At 46.5% G+C, this 15,092-nt stretch overlaps 2 protein-coding genes and 1 pseudogene across 2 annotated transcripts; all 3 read left to right on the top strand.

Annotated features, from left to right (window-relative positions):
- Window positions 1-3,588: 3,588 nt before the first annotated feature.
- On the top strand, window positions 3,589-5,688 carry LOC117194048 (serine/threonine-protein kinase polo-like). Its single transcript, XM_033398689.1, has 4 exons — window positions 3,589-4,026; window positions 4,089-4,841; window positions 4,892-5,320; window positions 5,384-5,688. The coding sequence occupies exons 1-4, from the start codon at window positions 3,703-3,705 to the stop codon at window positions 5,576-5,578; spliced, it is 1,701 nt and encodes a 566-aa protein (XP_033254580.1). The 5' UTR covers window positions 3,589-3,702; the 3' UTR covers window positions 5,579-5,688.
- Window positions 5,689-7,156: 1,468 nt separating this feature from the next.
- Window positions 7,157-9,242, top strand: LOC117193997 (annotated as a pseudogene).
- Window positions 9,243-10,634: 1,392 nt separating this feature from the next.
- On the top strand, window positions 10,635-13,052 carry LOC117193811 (serine/threonine-protein kinase polo-like). The gene is made up of 4 exons (XM_033398525.1): window positions 10,635-11,139; window positions 11,202-11,954; window positions 12,005-12,714; window positions 12,790-13,052. The coding sequence occupies exons 1-3, from the start codon at window positions 10,816-10,818 to the stop codon at window positions 12,383-12,385; spliced, it is 1,458 nt and encodes a 485-aa protein (XP_033254416.1). The 5' UTR covers window positions 10,635-10,815; the 3' UTR covers window positions 12,386-12,714; window positions 12,790-13,052.
- The last annotated feature ends 2,040 nt before the right edge of the window (window positions 13,053-15,092 follow it).

The following is a 15,092-nucleotide window of genomic DNA, read 5'->3' as shown; positions in this document are numbered from 1 at the left end:
TAAGTCGAACAGAGAAGATCCAGGAAGTGTACTCATAAATATATCATAACCACCTCAGAAAATCTCGAGATCCAGTGAGGTTTAAGGTTTAATTATAAATTATATTATTTGCTTAAAATTGGTCATTTTTATACCCGATACTCAAAATGAGTATTGGGGTATATTAGATTTGTGGTAAAAGTGGATGTGTAACGTCCAGAAGGAATCGTTTCCGACCTCATAAAGTATATATATTCTTGATCAGCATCAATAGCCGAGTCGATTGAGCCATGTCTGTCTGTCCGTCCGTCCGTCCGTCCGTCCGTCCGTCCCCTTCAGCTCCTAGTGCTCAAAGACTATAAGAGCTAGAGCAACGATGTTTGGATCCAGACTTCTGTGATATGTCACTGCTACAAAAATATTTCAAAACTTCGCCCCGCCCACTTCCGCCCCCACAAAGGACGAAAATCTGTGGCATCCACATTTTTAAAGATACGATAAAACCAAAAACGCAGAATCGGTGAGGATGACGGTGTGGCACACACACACAAACACACACACACGGCGAATATATGTGGCACCGTTCCACCAGAGTACGACTATATTCCGCCCTGATAAGTTGCAATGCATTTTCTTCTTGCATTTATCCCCCAGCTCCACCCCTGCCTGCCCCTCCTTGCCCCTCCCTGATTCTGATTCAGATTCTGTTTCTGTTTTTATACCCGATACTCAAAATGAGTATTGGGGTATATTAGATTTGTGGTAAAAGTGGATGTGTGTAACGTCCAGAAGGAATCGTTTCCGACCCCATAAAGTATATATATTCTTGATCAGCATCAATAGCCGAATCGATTGAGCCATGTCTGTCTGTCCGTCTGTCCGTCTGTCCGTCTGTCCGTCCCCTTCAGCGCCTAGTGCTCAAAGACTATAAGAGCTAGAGCAACGATGTTTTGGATCCAGACTTCTGTGATATGTCACTGCTACAAAAATATTTCAAAACTTCGCCCCGCCCACTTCCGCCCCCACAAAGGACGAAAATCTGTGGCATCCACATTTTTAAAGATACGATAAAACCAAAAACGCAGAATCGTAGAGGATGACTATATGTTCTAGAGTGTAAAATCTCAACCAGATCGTATAATTATTATAGCCAGAATCAAGAAAACAATTTCATTCTTTCTCGCTCTGTCTCTCTCTAACACACAGGTTTCATGGTCGGCTTTGCCAATTGCAAAATATGAGTTCAAGGATCTCAGAACCTATAAGAGCCAGAGCAACCAAATTTGGTTGCACACTCCTGTGATATCGGACCTTGACCGTTTCGTGTCCAAATTTCGCCACACCCCCTTCCGCCCCCGCAAAGGACGAAAATCTGGGGCATCCACAAATCTCAGAGACTATTAAGGCTAGAGTAACCAAATTTGGTGTCCGCACTTCTGTTAGATCTCACTATAAAACGTATATCTCAGAATTTCGCCCCACCCCCTTCCGCCCCCACAAAGGACGAAAATCTGTTGCATCCACAATATTGCAGATTCGAGAAAACTAAAAACGCAGAATCATAGATAATGACCATATCTATCAGACTGTTGAATCTGGATCAGATCAGATCATTTTTATACCCAAAAGGAACAAATCAATTTGCACTGGCTACGCAGCGCCCGACGTCACGCTCAGACTGATTTTCGGTGTCTCTCGCACGCACTCTTTGTCGTGTCGTTTAATATTAGCGGCGTCTGCCGCAGGAGAGCCATACTGACTAAGTATCGGGGATAACTGTAGAGTTGCGGTGTCCGCAGCAACTCTCAACGTTCCCCCTCGTTTTACTTAATTTATAGGCTTAAGGCGTCGCGGGGAGTGAATTAAGGGATTCGTTTCGATCCTCCGCTGTGCTACTGATATGCCGACTATAATCTGTAGACCCGCAATTCATAAATATGTTTGTGTTTTTTATACCCGATACTCAAAATGAGTATTGGGGTATATTAGATTTGTGGTAAAAGTGGATGTGTGTAACGTCCAGAAGGAATCGTTTCCGACCTCATAAAGTATATATATTCTTGATCAGCATCAATAGCCGAGTCGATTGAGCCATGTCTGTCTGTCCGTCCGTCCGTCCGTCCGTCCGTCCGTCCCCTTCAGCGCCTAGTGCTCAAAGACTATAAGAGCTAGAGCAACGATGTTTGGATCCAGACTTCTGTGATATGTCACTGCTACAAAAATATTTCAAAACTTCGCCCCGCCCACTTCCGCCCCCACAAAGGACGAAAATCTGTGGCATCCACATTTTTAAAGATACGATAAAACCAAAAACGCAGAATCGGTGAGGATGACGGTGTGGCACACACACACAAACACACACACACGGCGAATATATGTGGCACCGTTCCACCAGAGTACGACTATATTCCGCCCTGATAAGTTGCAATGCATTTTCTTCTTGCATTTATCCCCCAGCTCCACCCCTGCCTGCCCCTCCTTGCCCCTCCCTGATTCTGATTCAGATTCTGTTTTTATACCCGATACTCAAAATGAGTATTGGCGTATATTAGATTTGTGGTAAAAGTGGATGTGTGTAACGTCCAGAAGGAATCGTTTCCGACCCCATAAAGTATATATATTCTTGATCAGCATCAATAGCCGAATCGATTGAGCCATGTCTGTCTGTCCGTCTGTCCGTCCCCTTCAGCGCCTAGTGCTCAAAGACTATAAGAGCTAGAGCAACGATGTTTTGGATCCAGACTTCTGTGGTATGTCACTGCTACAAAAATATTTCAAAACTTCGCCCCGCCCACTTCCGCCCCCACAAAGGACGAAAATCTGTGGCATCCACATTTTTAAAGATACGATAAAACCAAAAACGCAGAATCGTAGAGGATGACTATATGTTCTAGAGTGTAAAATCTCAACCAGATCGTATAATTATTATAGCCAGAATCAAGAAAACAATTTCATTCTTTCTCGCTCTGTCTCTCTCTAACACACAGGTTTCATGGTCGGCTTTGCCAATTGCAAAATATGAGTTCAAGGATCTCAGAACCTATAAGAGCCAGAGCAACCAAATTTGTTATCCACACTCCTGTGATATCGGACCTTGACCGTTTCGTGTCCAAATTTCGCCACACCCCCTTCAGCCCCCGCAAAGGACGAAAATCTGGGGCATCCACAAATCTCAGAGACTATTAAGGCTAGAGTAACCAAATTTGGTGTCCGCACTTCTGTTAGATCTCACTATAAGACGTATATCTCAGAATTTCGCCCCACCCCCTTCCGCCCCCACAAAGGACGAAAATCTGTTGCATCCACAATATTGCAGATTCGAGAAAACTAAAAACGCAGAATCATAGATAATGACTATATCTATCAGACTGTTGAATCTGGATCAGATCAGATCATTTTTATACCCAAAAGGAACAAATCAATTTGCACTGGCTACGCAGCGCCCGACGTCACGCTCAGACTGATTTTCTGTGTCTCTCGCACGCACTCTTTGTCGTGTCGTTTAATATTAGCGGCGTCTGCCGCAGGAGAGCCATACTGACTTAGTATCGGGAATAACCGTAGAGTTGCGGTGTCCGCAGCAACTCACAACGTTCCCCCTCGTTGTAACTATTTTTCGTGAACTTGTGAACTGTGAGCATTGGCATTGATCTCTTAATCGGTTTCGTCGGGAACGCATTTTTCTCGACTTTTTTCGTGTGTTCGCGTGAACGCCAAGGCAAAATGTCCGAAAAACTGGAGGATAAAAACACAGATATACCTGATAGTCTCTACGACTCGAAGCTACACCGGACGAACAAGCGTTTGCGGTTCTTTGGAAGGGGCAACTTTGCAAAGTGCTACGAAATCATCGATGTGGAGACCGACGATGTTTTTGCCGGCAAAATCGTATCAAAGAAGCTGATTATCAACAACCACCAGAAGGAGAAGATGGTTCAGGAGATCGCCATTCACCGTAGTCTCAATCATCCGAACATAGTGAAGTTCCACAGCTATTTCGAGGATATCCAGAACATATACATTGTCCTGGAGCTGTGCAAGAAGCGGGTAAGTATGCCGAGAATCCAGCATAGCATAAGGGATGACAACCCGCCTCTTTTGCCCGTCAGTCGCTGATGGAGCTGCACAAGCGCCGCAGAAGCATCACGGAGTACGAGTGCCGCTACTACATTTACCAGATCGTCCAAGGCGTCAAGTATCTGCACGACAAGTGCATCATCCATCGCGACTTGAAGCTGGGAAACCTGTTCCTGAACGATATGCTGCACGTGAAGATTGGCGACTTTGGCCTGGCCACACGCATCGAGTACGAGGGCGAACGCAAGAAGACTCTGTGCGGCACCCCCAACTACGTTGCCCCAGAGATTCTCAACAAGAAGGGGCACTCGTTCGAGGTGGACATATGGTCCATTGGCTGCATCATGTTCACTCTGTTGGTGGGCCAACCCCCGTTCGAGACCAAATCGCTGAAGGACACTTACTCAAGGATCAAGAAGTGCGAGTACCGTGTGCCCACCTACTTGCGAAAGCCCGCTGCGGATATGGTGATCTCCATGCTCCAGCCGGACCCCAGCTGCCGTCCAGCCATTGGCCAGTTGCTGAACTACGACTTCCTGAAGGGCTCGAGGGTGCCAACGTCCTTGCCAAGCTCTTGCCTGGCCATGGCTCCGCGCATTGCCCTCAACGACACCATCGGGGACCCCACTCATCGCCAGCCGCTGATGCAGATGAACGGCGTTAGGGTGGAGGCCAACCTGCACGACACCATCACTGCTTCATTCCAGCTGTGCCGCCACAACGAGGACTACCGCAGCGACATTGAGAGCTTGCACCAGCAGCTCACCCATCTGATCAACAAGAAGGTTTGTACTTGTTTCCGTAAGAGAATTGTGTATTCATCTCGTGCCCACAGCCGTGCCTGCTGCCAGGCAATCTCGGGGACGAGAATACCGATCCTGCGGCACAGCCGCTCTTCTGGATATCCAAGTGGGTCGACTACAGCGACAAGTACGGCTTCGGCTATCAGCTCTGCGACGAGGGCATTGGCATTATGTTCAACGACACAACCAAACTGATTCTGCTTCCCAATCACATGAACGTCCACTATATAGACAAGGACGGAAAGGAGAGCTACATGACAACGAGCGATTACTGCAAGACGCTGGAAAAGAAGATGAAGCTGCTGTCCTACTTCCAGCGCTACATGATCGAGCATCTCGTGATGGCTGGAGCCGACAATGTGAACATCGAGAGTGACCAGGTATCGCGTCTGCCCCATTTGCACTCCTGGTTCCGCACAACCTGTGCCGTGGCCATGCATCTGACCAACGGCACCGTACAGGTAGCCCCACACAAATATAGCTCTCCCTTTTAGGCTTTTACCCAAAAGTATTCCTCATTTCAGCTCAATTTCTCGGATCACATGAAGCTCATTCTTTGCCCGCGTCTGAGTGCCATTACGTACATCGATCGCGAGAAGAACTTCCGCACATATCGCTTCTCGACCATCGCGGAGAACGGTGTGTCCAAAGATGTGTACCTAAAGATACGCTATGCCCAAGAAAAACTTCGCAAAATGCTGGAGAAGATGTTTGATTAATTCCAGCTCTCCCATCCACCCATTCCAACAATCCTAGTTTCTGTTTCTGTTAAAATTTATATTTACTGTTGAATGTTTTTTGTTTTTAGTTCCCTTAGTTCGAATGAAATTGTTAATAAATAAAAGAAGAATATTTGCATGAAATTACATGGACACCAAGGACTCCCTCCCTCTCTCTCTCTCTGTTTCCCTGGAAGCCCTAGAGATTAGAGCGAGAGACCGAAACGGAAGCGGCAGTCAATAATGACAACATTTGATTTCTTTCCCAGCCCCCACCCACCCCCTTTTGTCACCCACCCCCGCCCTGTGCTAATCAGCGCAAATACACGCAAAATACAAAAGCCAAATCGAAAGTAAAAGCCAAAATCAGTGAAAGAATGGCCCAAAAGAAAAGGAAACTCCTCAGAGGAGGAAACTTTTCGCCCGCCACCGCCCCCGGCCCCCCGAAAGTCCTGTCAATCATGGGCATAGGGCGGCGAACAAAAAAAATAAATAAAGCAACAATTTTAAATGCCTTCAGGGGGAATTTCCAACAGAAATTCGAATATTTGTTGGTTTTTGCGTTTCTTAATTGGTCTATAATCGATGGAATCGTTCTAGGATCTAGCCACAGGAAAAAAAGGAAGGAAGAGAAATTCCCCAAAGAGCTTACCATTCGGAGTGATTTAATCGCCATGAGGGGCCTTAGAAGTCCACCTTCAAAGCCAGGCAGAAATGCAAGCCGACTGAGGGGTGCTACTGCATGACGCGCAAAGGTACGAAGGCTACCGATTGCTTCAATTCTCTTTTGGGCTATCCTTCGCCTCTGACGGCGGCCACGATGCCTACACAGCTTCGTCTCGGCTCGTCAATGCCTTGGGCAGCGAAGTCGGTCCACAGCATCCAATAGCAAAATACACAGTCTTTGGCGAGACTTACTTTTCGGTCCGAAGAATACACAGCCTTTGATAGAATCTTTCTCATCTTTCTTTGGAATCAGAATCTTTAACAGCATTCCCCAATATGCTCAAAGATCATCCAAAAACTAACCATTTCTTCGTAATTTCCGTAACTTCTGCTTCATAATTCATCCTTAGACCATCTCAACAGTTTCCCCCTTCTTTGGTCACCACATTCTAAGCCACTTTTGATGTTTTCTGGTAGAACGTTTCATTATCCTTTGTCCCATTCACAGGGATCTACTTGAACATTTCCATTTAGTCCTTGCTGCACTCCAGGGGGACATTAAAGTGGGGGAGACCGACCCCCCCTCCCCCGCCGCGGAACCAAACAACACATTTTCCACATTTTCACTTAGTTATTACGTTTTATTTGCTTATTTATGGGCTCTGCTGTTCTGCTCTCTCGCTCTCTCTCTCTTTACCATTTCCATTCAATTGTTGAAGGAGGCTATTGACAAAAATATTACCCGTACCCACCCTCTGGGGCAGACTCCCCCCCATCGAGTTGGCTTTTGTTATGATTATTTTGTTGTGTGTCGTCAGAGGAGGCTAGTCGTCCAGTGTCGTTTCAATAGCCACAACTCGTACATAGGCATTTAGATCGAACGGTTTTCGGAGCGTTTTTGTAACTATTTTTCGTGAACTTGTGAACTCTGAGCATTGGCATTGATCTCTTAATCGGTTTCGTCGGGAACGCATTTTTCTCGACTTTTTTCGTGTTCGCGTGAACGCCAAGGCAAAATGTCCGAAAAACCGGAGGATAAAAACACAGATATACCAGATAGTCTCTACGACTCGAAGCTACACCGGACGTACAAGCGTTTGCGGTTCTTTGGAAGGGGCGGCTTTGCCAAGTGCTACGAAATCATCGATGTGGAGACCGACGATGTTTTTGCCGGCAAAATCGTATCAAAGAAGCTGATTATCAACAACCACCAGAAGGAGAAGATGGTTCAGGAGATCGCCATTCACCGTAGTCTCAATCATCCGAACATAGTGAAGTTCCACAGCTATTTCGAGGATATCCAGAACATATACATTGTCCTGGAGCTGTGCAAGAAGCGGGTAAGTACGCCGAGAATCCAGCATAGCATAAGGGATGACAACCCGCCTCTTTTGCCCGTCAGTCGCTGATGGAGCTGCACAAGCGCCGCAGAAGCATCACGGAGTACGAGTGCCGCTACTACATTTACCAGATCGTCCAAGGCGTCAAGTATCTGCACGACAAGTGCATCATCCATCGCGACTTGAAGCTGGGAAACCTGTTCCTGAACGATATGCTGCACGTGAAGATTGGCGACTTTGGCCTGGCCACACGCATCGAGTACGAGGGCGAACGCAAGAAGACTCTGTGCGGCACCCCCAACTACGTTGCCCCAGAGATTCTCAACAAGAAGTGGCACTCGTTCGAGGTGGACATATGGTCCATTGGCTGCATCATGTACACTCTGTTGGTGGGCCAACCCCCGTTCGAGACCAAATCGCTGAAGGACACTTACTCAAGGATCAAGAAGTGCGAGTACCGTGTGCCCACCTACTTGCGAAAGCCCGCTGCGGATATGGTGATCTCCACGCTCCAGCCGGACCCCAGCTGCCGTCCAGCCATTGGCCAGTTGCTGAACTACGACTTCCTGAAGGGCTCGAGGGTGCCAACGTCCTTGCCAAGCTCTTGCCTGGCCATGGCTCCGCGCATTGCCCTCAACGACACCATCGGGGACCCCACTCATCGCCAGCCGCTGATGCAGATGAACGGCGTTAGGGTGGAGGCCAACCTGCACGACACCATCACTGCTTCATTCCAGCTGTGCCGCCACAACGAGGACTACCGCAGCGACATTGAGAGCTTGCACCAGCAGCTCACCCATCTGATCAACAAGAAGGTTTGTACTTGTTTCCGTAAGAGAATTGTGTATTCATCTCGTGCCCACAGCCGTGCCTGCTGCCAGGCAATCTCGGGGACGAGAATACCGATCCTGCGGCACAGCCGCTCTTCTGGATATCCAAGTGGGTCGACTACAGCGACAAGTACGGCTTCGGCTATCAGCTCTACGACGAGGGCATTGGCATTATGTTCAACGACACAACCAAACTGATTCTGCTTCCCAATCACATGAACGTCCACTATATAGACAAGGACTGAAAGGAGAGCTACATGACAACGAGCGATTACTGCAAGACGCTGGAAAAGAAGATGAAGCTGCTGTCCTACTTCCAGCGCTACATGATCGAGCATCTCGTGATGGCTGGAGCCGACAATGTGAACATCGAGAGTGACCAGGTATCGCGTCTGCCCCATTTGCACTCCTGGTTCCGCACAACCTGTGCCGTGGCCATGCATCTGACCAACGGCACCGTACAGGTAGCCCCACACAAATATAGCTCTCCCTTTTAGGCTTTTACCCAAAAGTATTCTCATTTCAGCTCAATTTCTCGGATCACATGAAGCTCATTCTTTGCCCGCGTCTGAGTGCCATTACGTACATCGATCGCGAGAAGAACTTCCGCACATATCGCTTCTCGACCATCGCGGAGAACGGTGTGTCCAAAGATGTGTACCTAAAGATACGCTATGCCCAAGAAAAACTTCGCAAAATGCTGGAGAAGATGTTTGATTAATTCCAGCTCTCCCATCCACCCATTCCAACAATCCTAGTTTCTGTTTCTGTTAAAATTTATATTTACTGTTGAATGTTTTTTGTTTTTAGTTCCCTTAGTTCGAATGAAATTGTTAATAAATAAAAGAAGAATATTTGCATGAAATTACATGGACACCAAGGACTCCCTCCCTGTCACTCTCTCTGTTTCCCTGGAAGCCCTAGAGATTAGAGCGAGAGACCGAAACGGAAGCGGCAGTCAATAATGACAACATTTGATTTCTTTCCCAGCCCCCACCCACCCCCTTTTGTCACCCACCCCCGCCCTGTGCTAATCAGCGCAAATACACGCAAAATACAAAAGCCAAATCGAAAGTAAAAGCCAAAATCAGTGAAAGAATGGCCCGAAAGAAAAGGAAACTCCTCAGAGGAGGAAACTTTTCGCCCGCCACCGCCCCGGCCCCCGAAAGTCCTGTCAATCATGGGCATAGGGCGGCGAACAAAAAAAATAAATAAAGCAACAATTTTAAATGCCTTCAGGGGGAATTTCCAACAGAAATTCGAATATTTGTTGGTTTTTGCGTTTCTTAATTGGTCTATAATCGATGGAATCGTTCTAGGATCTAGCCACAGGAAAAAAAGGAAGGAAGAGAAATTCCCCAAAGAGCTTACCATTCGGAGTGATTTAATCGCCATGAGGGGCCTTAGAAGTCCACCTTCAAAGCCAGGCAGAAATGCAAGCCGACTGAGGGGTGCTACTGCATGACGCGCAAAGGGACGAAGGCTACCGATTGCTTCAATTCTCTTTTGGGCTATCCTTCGCCTCTGACGGCGGCCACGATGCCTACACAGCTTCGTCTCGGCTCGTCAATGCCTTGGGCAGCGAAGTCGGTCCACAGCATCCAATAGCAAAATACACAGTCTTTGGCGAGACTTACTTTTCGGTCCGAAGAATACACAGCCTTTGATAGAATCTTTCTCATCTTTCTTTGGAATCAGAATCTTTAACAGCATTCCCCAATATGCTCAAAGATCATCCAAAAACTAACCATTTCTTCGTAATTTCCGTAACTTCTGCTTCATAATTCATCCTTAGACCATCTCAACAGTTTCCCCCTTCTTTGGTCACCACATTCTAAGCCACTTTTGATGTTTTCTGGTAGAACGTTTCATTATCCTTTGTCCCATTCACAGGGATCTACTTGAACATTTCCATTTAGTCCTTGCTGCACTCCAGGGGGACATTAAAGTGGGGGAGACCGACCCCCTCTCCCCCGCCGCGGAACCAAACAACACATTTTCCACATTTTCTCTTAGTCATTACGTTTTATTTGCTTATTTATGGGCTCTGCTGTTCTGCTCTCTCGCTCTCTCTCTCTTTACCATTTCCATTCAATTGTTGGCGGAGGCTATTGACAAAAATATTACCCGTACCCACCCTCTGGGGCAGACTCCCCCCCATCGAGTTGGCTTTTGTTATGATTATTTTGTTGTGTGTCGTCAGAGGAGGCTAGTCGTCCAGTGTCGTTTCAATAGCCACAACTCGTACATAGGCATTTAGATCGAACGGTTTTCGGAGCGTTTTTGTAACTATTTTTCGTGAACTTGTGAACTGTGAGCATTGGCATTGATCTCTTAATCGGTTTCGTCGGGAACGCATTTTTCTCGACTTTTTTCGTGTTCGCGTGAACGCCAAGGCAAAATGTTCGAAAAACCGGAGGATAAAAACACAGATATACCAGATAGTCTCTACGACTCGAAGCTACACCGGACGTACAAGCGTTTGCGGTTCTTTGGAAGGGGCGGCTTTGCCAAGTGCTACGAAATCATCGATGTGGAGACCGACGATGTTTTTGCCGGCAAAATCGTATCAAAGAAGCTGATTATCAACAACCACCAGAAGGAGAAGATGGTTCAGGAGATCGCCATTCACCGTAGTCTCAATCATCCGAACATAGTGAAGTTCCACAGCTATTTCGAGGATATCCAGAACATATACATTGTCCTGGAGCTGTGCAAGAAGCGGGTAAGTACGCCGAGAATCCAGCATAGCATAAGGGATGACAACCCGCCTCTTTTGCCCGTCAGTCGCTGATGGAGCTGCACAAGCGCCGCAGAAGCATCACGGAGTACGAGTGCCGCTACTACATTTACCAGATCGTCCAAGGCGTCAAGTATCTGCACGACAAGTGCATCATCCATCGCGACTTGAAGCTGGGAAACCTGTTCCTGAACGATATGCTGCACGTGAAGATTGGCGACTTTGGCCTGGCCACACGCATCGAGTACGAGGGCGAACGCAAGAAGACTCTGTGCGTCACCCCCAACTACGTTGCCCCAGAGATTCTCAACAAGAAGGGGCACTCGTTCGAGGTGGATATATGGTCCATTGGCTGCATCATGTACACTCTGTTGGTGGGCCAACCCCCGTTCGAGACCAAATCGCTGAAGGACACTTACTCAAGGATCAAGAAGTGCGAGTACCGTGTGCCCACCTACTTGCGAAAGCCCGCTGCGGATATGGTGATCTCCATGCTCCAGCCGGACCCCAGCTGCCGTCCAGCCATTGGCCAGTTGCTGAACTACGACTTCCTGAAGGGCTCGAGGGTGCCAACGTCCTTGCCAAGCTCTTGCCTGGCCATGGCTCCGCGCATTGCCCTCAACGACACCATCGGGGACCCCACTCATCGCCAGCCGCTGATGCAGATGAACGGCGTTAGGGTGGAGGCCAACCTGCACGACACCATCACTGCTTCATTCCAGCTGTGCCGCCACAACGAGGACTACCGCAGCGACATTGAGAGCTTGCACCAGCAGCTCACCCATCTGATCAACAAGAAGGTTTGTACTTGTTTCCGTAAGAGAATTGTGTATTCATCTCGTGCCCACAGCCGTGCCTGCTGCCAGGCAATCTCGGGGACGAGAATACCGATCCTGCGGCACAGCCGCTCTTCTGGATATCCAAGTGGGTCGACTACAGCGACAAGTACGGCTTCGGCTATCAGCTCCTCAACGAGGGCATTGGCATTATGTTCAACGACACAACCAAACTGATTCTGCTTCCCAATCACATCAACGTCCACTATATAGACAAGGACGGAAAGGAGAGCTACATGACAACGAGCGATTACTGCAAGACGCTGGAAAAGAAGATGAAGCTGCTGTCCTACTTCCAGCGCTACATGATCGAGCATCTCGTGATGGCTGGAGCCGACAATGTGAACATCGAAGAGGCCCTGAACTTGAAGAGAGCCCGAGGTGGCTGTGGGTGATGTGTTTCCTTTTTAGAGAACTCTCACCGTACCGCACCGACAGAGGCACACGAAAATGAATTTGCGCACGAGACGTTATATTATTTTGAATGGCTGGATGGCCGGTGTTCATGGGGAAGAGCTGGTGTAACCATTGTTTATATATTTACATACATACATATATGTTTATGCTAATGAGTTCACACCAAAGTCGAAGATAATCAGCGATTGCCTTGATGATTTATTGCAGAAATACGACCGCCCTCGAAGAAGGGATCCCCAGTGATAGTAGACTTTAGCATATTTGTTGTAGATATTAACTCAATTAACGTAGAGGATATGGACTTTAGGTAAGTGGAGCCGCGTCCCAGATCAAATGCGGGCGACCATAATGGATCATATAGCAATACTGTGTATATTTTCAGAGTAGACATGTTTATACATCAGTGCTGGCATGAGCCACGACTGGAGATCCCCGACGACATCTTCGAGGAGGGCGACGACTATGTGACACTGCTTCCAGAAGTCTTTGAGAATTTTTGGCAGCCGGATCCGTACTTTCTCAATTCGAAACTTGCCGGTACGTTCTTCAAACTTTAAATAATCAAACTCCATGTATGCCTTTGTGTGTGCGTCTGTAGGATCTGAAACAATTCCCAATCGTGCACTTTGTCCAGCCGACAACCTCTACTACTACAAAATGTGTCTAATATCTAGATATCTACTATATAGTACATATAAGTTTGGATGATCATTTGTATAAAGTAACAAATTCTTCTGTATCTGTTTGTTTTTCCTAATCCGTTCCGTTGATTTCTCTAACGACTAATCGTTTCCAAACTGACAATACTGAAACTTCTACATAGGATATGGAAGTCCATATGTTGCGTCCACCTCTATGCTACGCAATAAGGGTGAAAGAGATTCGAAAAACTTTCATCTGAACAAAGATTTAAGTATATCAATGAATCTAGATCTGTGCTTACAATTTTGTGTTATGCCAAAAGCCATCCAAATCGAAATCAATCCATATCCTCCATACAATCTGTATCTGTATATTCAACATTCTCAGAATACTATTATGATATCGAATGAACAAGATGTAGTACATACCTTGTCTATAAATATATATAAATATATATCCATACTGGCATCCACCATTTGTGAACAAACGAGGGGAACGTTGTGAGTTGCAGCGGACACCGCAACTCTACAGTTATAGCCGATACTAAGTCAGTAGGAGAGAGAGCCACTCCGGCAGACGCCGCTAATTTGAACGACACGACAAAGAGTGCGTGCGAGAGAGACAGAAAATCAGTCTGATCGTGACGTCGGGGGCTGCGTAGCCAGTGCAAATTGATTTGTTCCTTTTGGCTATAAAAATGATCTGATCTGATCCAGATTCAGCAATCTGATAGCTATGATCATTATCTATGATTCTGCGTTTTTAGTTTTCTCGTATCCTCAATATTGTGGATGCAACAGATTTTCGTTCTTTGTGTGGGCGGAAGGGGGTGGGGCGAAATTTTGAGATACACGTTTTATAGTAAGATCTAACAGAAGTGCGGATACCGAATTTGGTTACTCTAGCCTTAATAGTCTCTGAGAATTTTGAATATCCCCAGATTTTCGTCCTTTGCGGGGGCGTAAGGGGGTGTGGCGAAATTTTGAAACAAACTCGTCTCGGTCCGATATATTAGGAGTGTGGATACCAAATTTGGTTGCTCTAGCTTTTGTAGTCTCTGAGATCTAGGCGCTAATGTTTTACTCTAAGCAAAGCCGCCTATGCTACGTGTGTGTTAGAGAGAGACAGGGCGAGAAAAAATGAAATTTTCTTGATGCTGGCTATAATAATAATACGATCCAATTCAGATTCCGCAGTCTTAAAGATATGGTCATTCTCTACAATTCTACGTTTTTGGTTTTCTCATATCTTTAAAATTGTGGATGCCACAGATTTTCGTCTTTTGTGGGGGCGGAAGTGGGCGGGGCGAAGTTTTGAAATATTTTTGTAGCAGTGACATATCACAGAAGTCTGGATCCAAAACATCGTTGCTCTCGCTCTTATAGTCTTTGAGCACTAGGCGCTGAAGGGGATGGACAGACGGACAGACGGACGGACGGACAGACAGACAGGGCTCAATCGACTCGGCTATTGATGCTGATCAAGAATATATATACTTTATGGGGTCGGAAACGATTCCTTCTGGACGTTACACACATCCACTTTTACCACAAATCTAATATACCCCAATACTCATTTTGAGTATCGGGTATAAAAATCACCGCGTCGGTCGTGCAATACCCTGTCTGCAGCTATGTATATACAAAAGGAGATACACATATACCATCTACCCAAGAAGATCCAAGTGGATCATCCAGTATAAGAAGAGGAGAGTACAGCACCTGGAATTTCCAATCTTCTCAAGAGGTATTTGTGCAAAAAATTGAAAGCTCGAGTGAAGACGAAAAGATTAAAAAACTCGCAATTATTGTCTTGTGCTGAAACAATTGCACCTCGCTTTCAATTCTTGGCACATACGTATGACATAGTAGAGCTAGATTGCATGCTGTAGTTAGAGTTGAGCATATACATATATATTAATACATATATACATATGTACATCTAACCCTCTTGGACGCAATAACTACACATATAACTCATTTTAACTGCAATCGCTGTCACCCCTTTCCCCTTTCTCGTTTTCGTTGTGTCAAATATATGTAC

Source organism: Drosophila miranda, assembly GCF_003369915.1.
Source record: "Drosophila miranda strain MSH22 chromosome Y unlocalized genomic scaffold, D.miranda_PacBio2.1 Contig_Y2_pilon, whole genome shotgun sequence".
NCBI lineage: Eukaryota > Metazoa > Arthropoda > Insecta > Diptera > Drosophilidae > Drosophila > Drosophila miranda.
This window is presented reverse-complemented; position numbering and strand designations above follow the sequence as displayed.

Bases quoted from the DNA above. Each gene is read 5' to 3' on its own strand.
- LOC117193811 (XM_033398525.1), top strand. From the start codon at position 10,816: ATGTTCGAAAAACCGGAGGATAAAAACACAGATATACCAGATAGTCTC. The intron at 11,140-11,201 runs GTAAGTACGCCG...TTTGCCCGTCAG, and splicing joins TGGAGCTGTGCAAGAAGCGG to TCGCTGATGGAGCTGCACAA. The intron at 11,955-12,004 runs GTTTGTACTTGT...TCGTGCCCACAG, and splicing joins CCCATCTGATCAACAAGAAG to CCGTGCCTGCTGCCAGGCAA.
- LOC117194048 (XM_033398689.1), top strand. From the start codon at position 3,703: ATGTCCGAAAAACTGGAGGATAAAAACACAGATATACCTGATAGTCTC. The intron at 4,842-4,891 runs GTTTGTACTTGT...TCGTGCCCACAG, and splicing joins CCCATCTGATCAACAAGAAG to CCGTGCCTGCTGCCAGGCAA. The intron at 5,321-5,383 runs GTAGCCCCACAC...TCCTCATTTCAG, and splicing joins TGACCAACGGCACCGTACAG to CTCAATTTCTCGGATCACAT.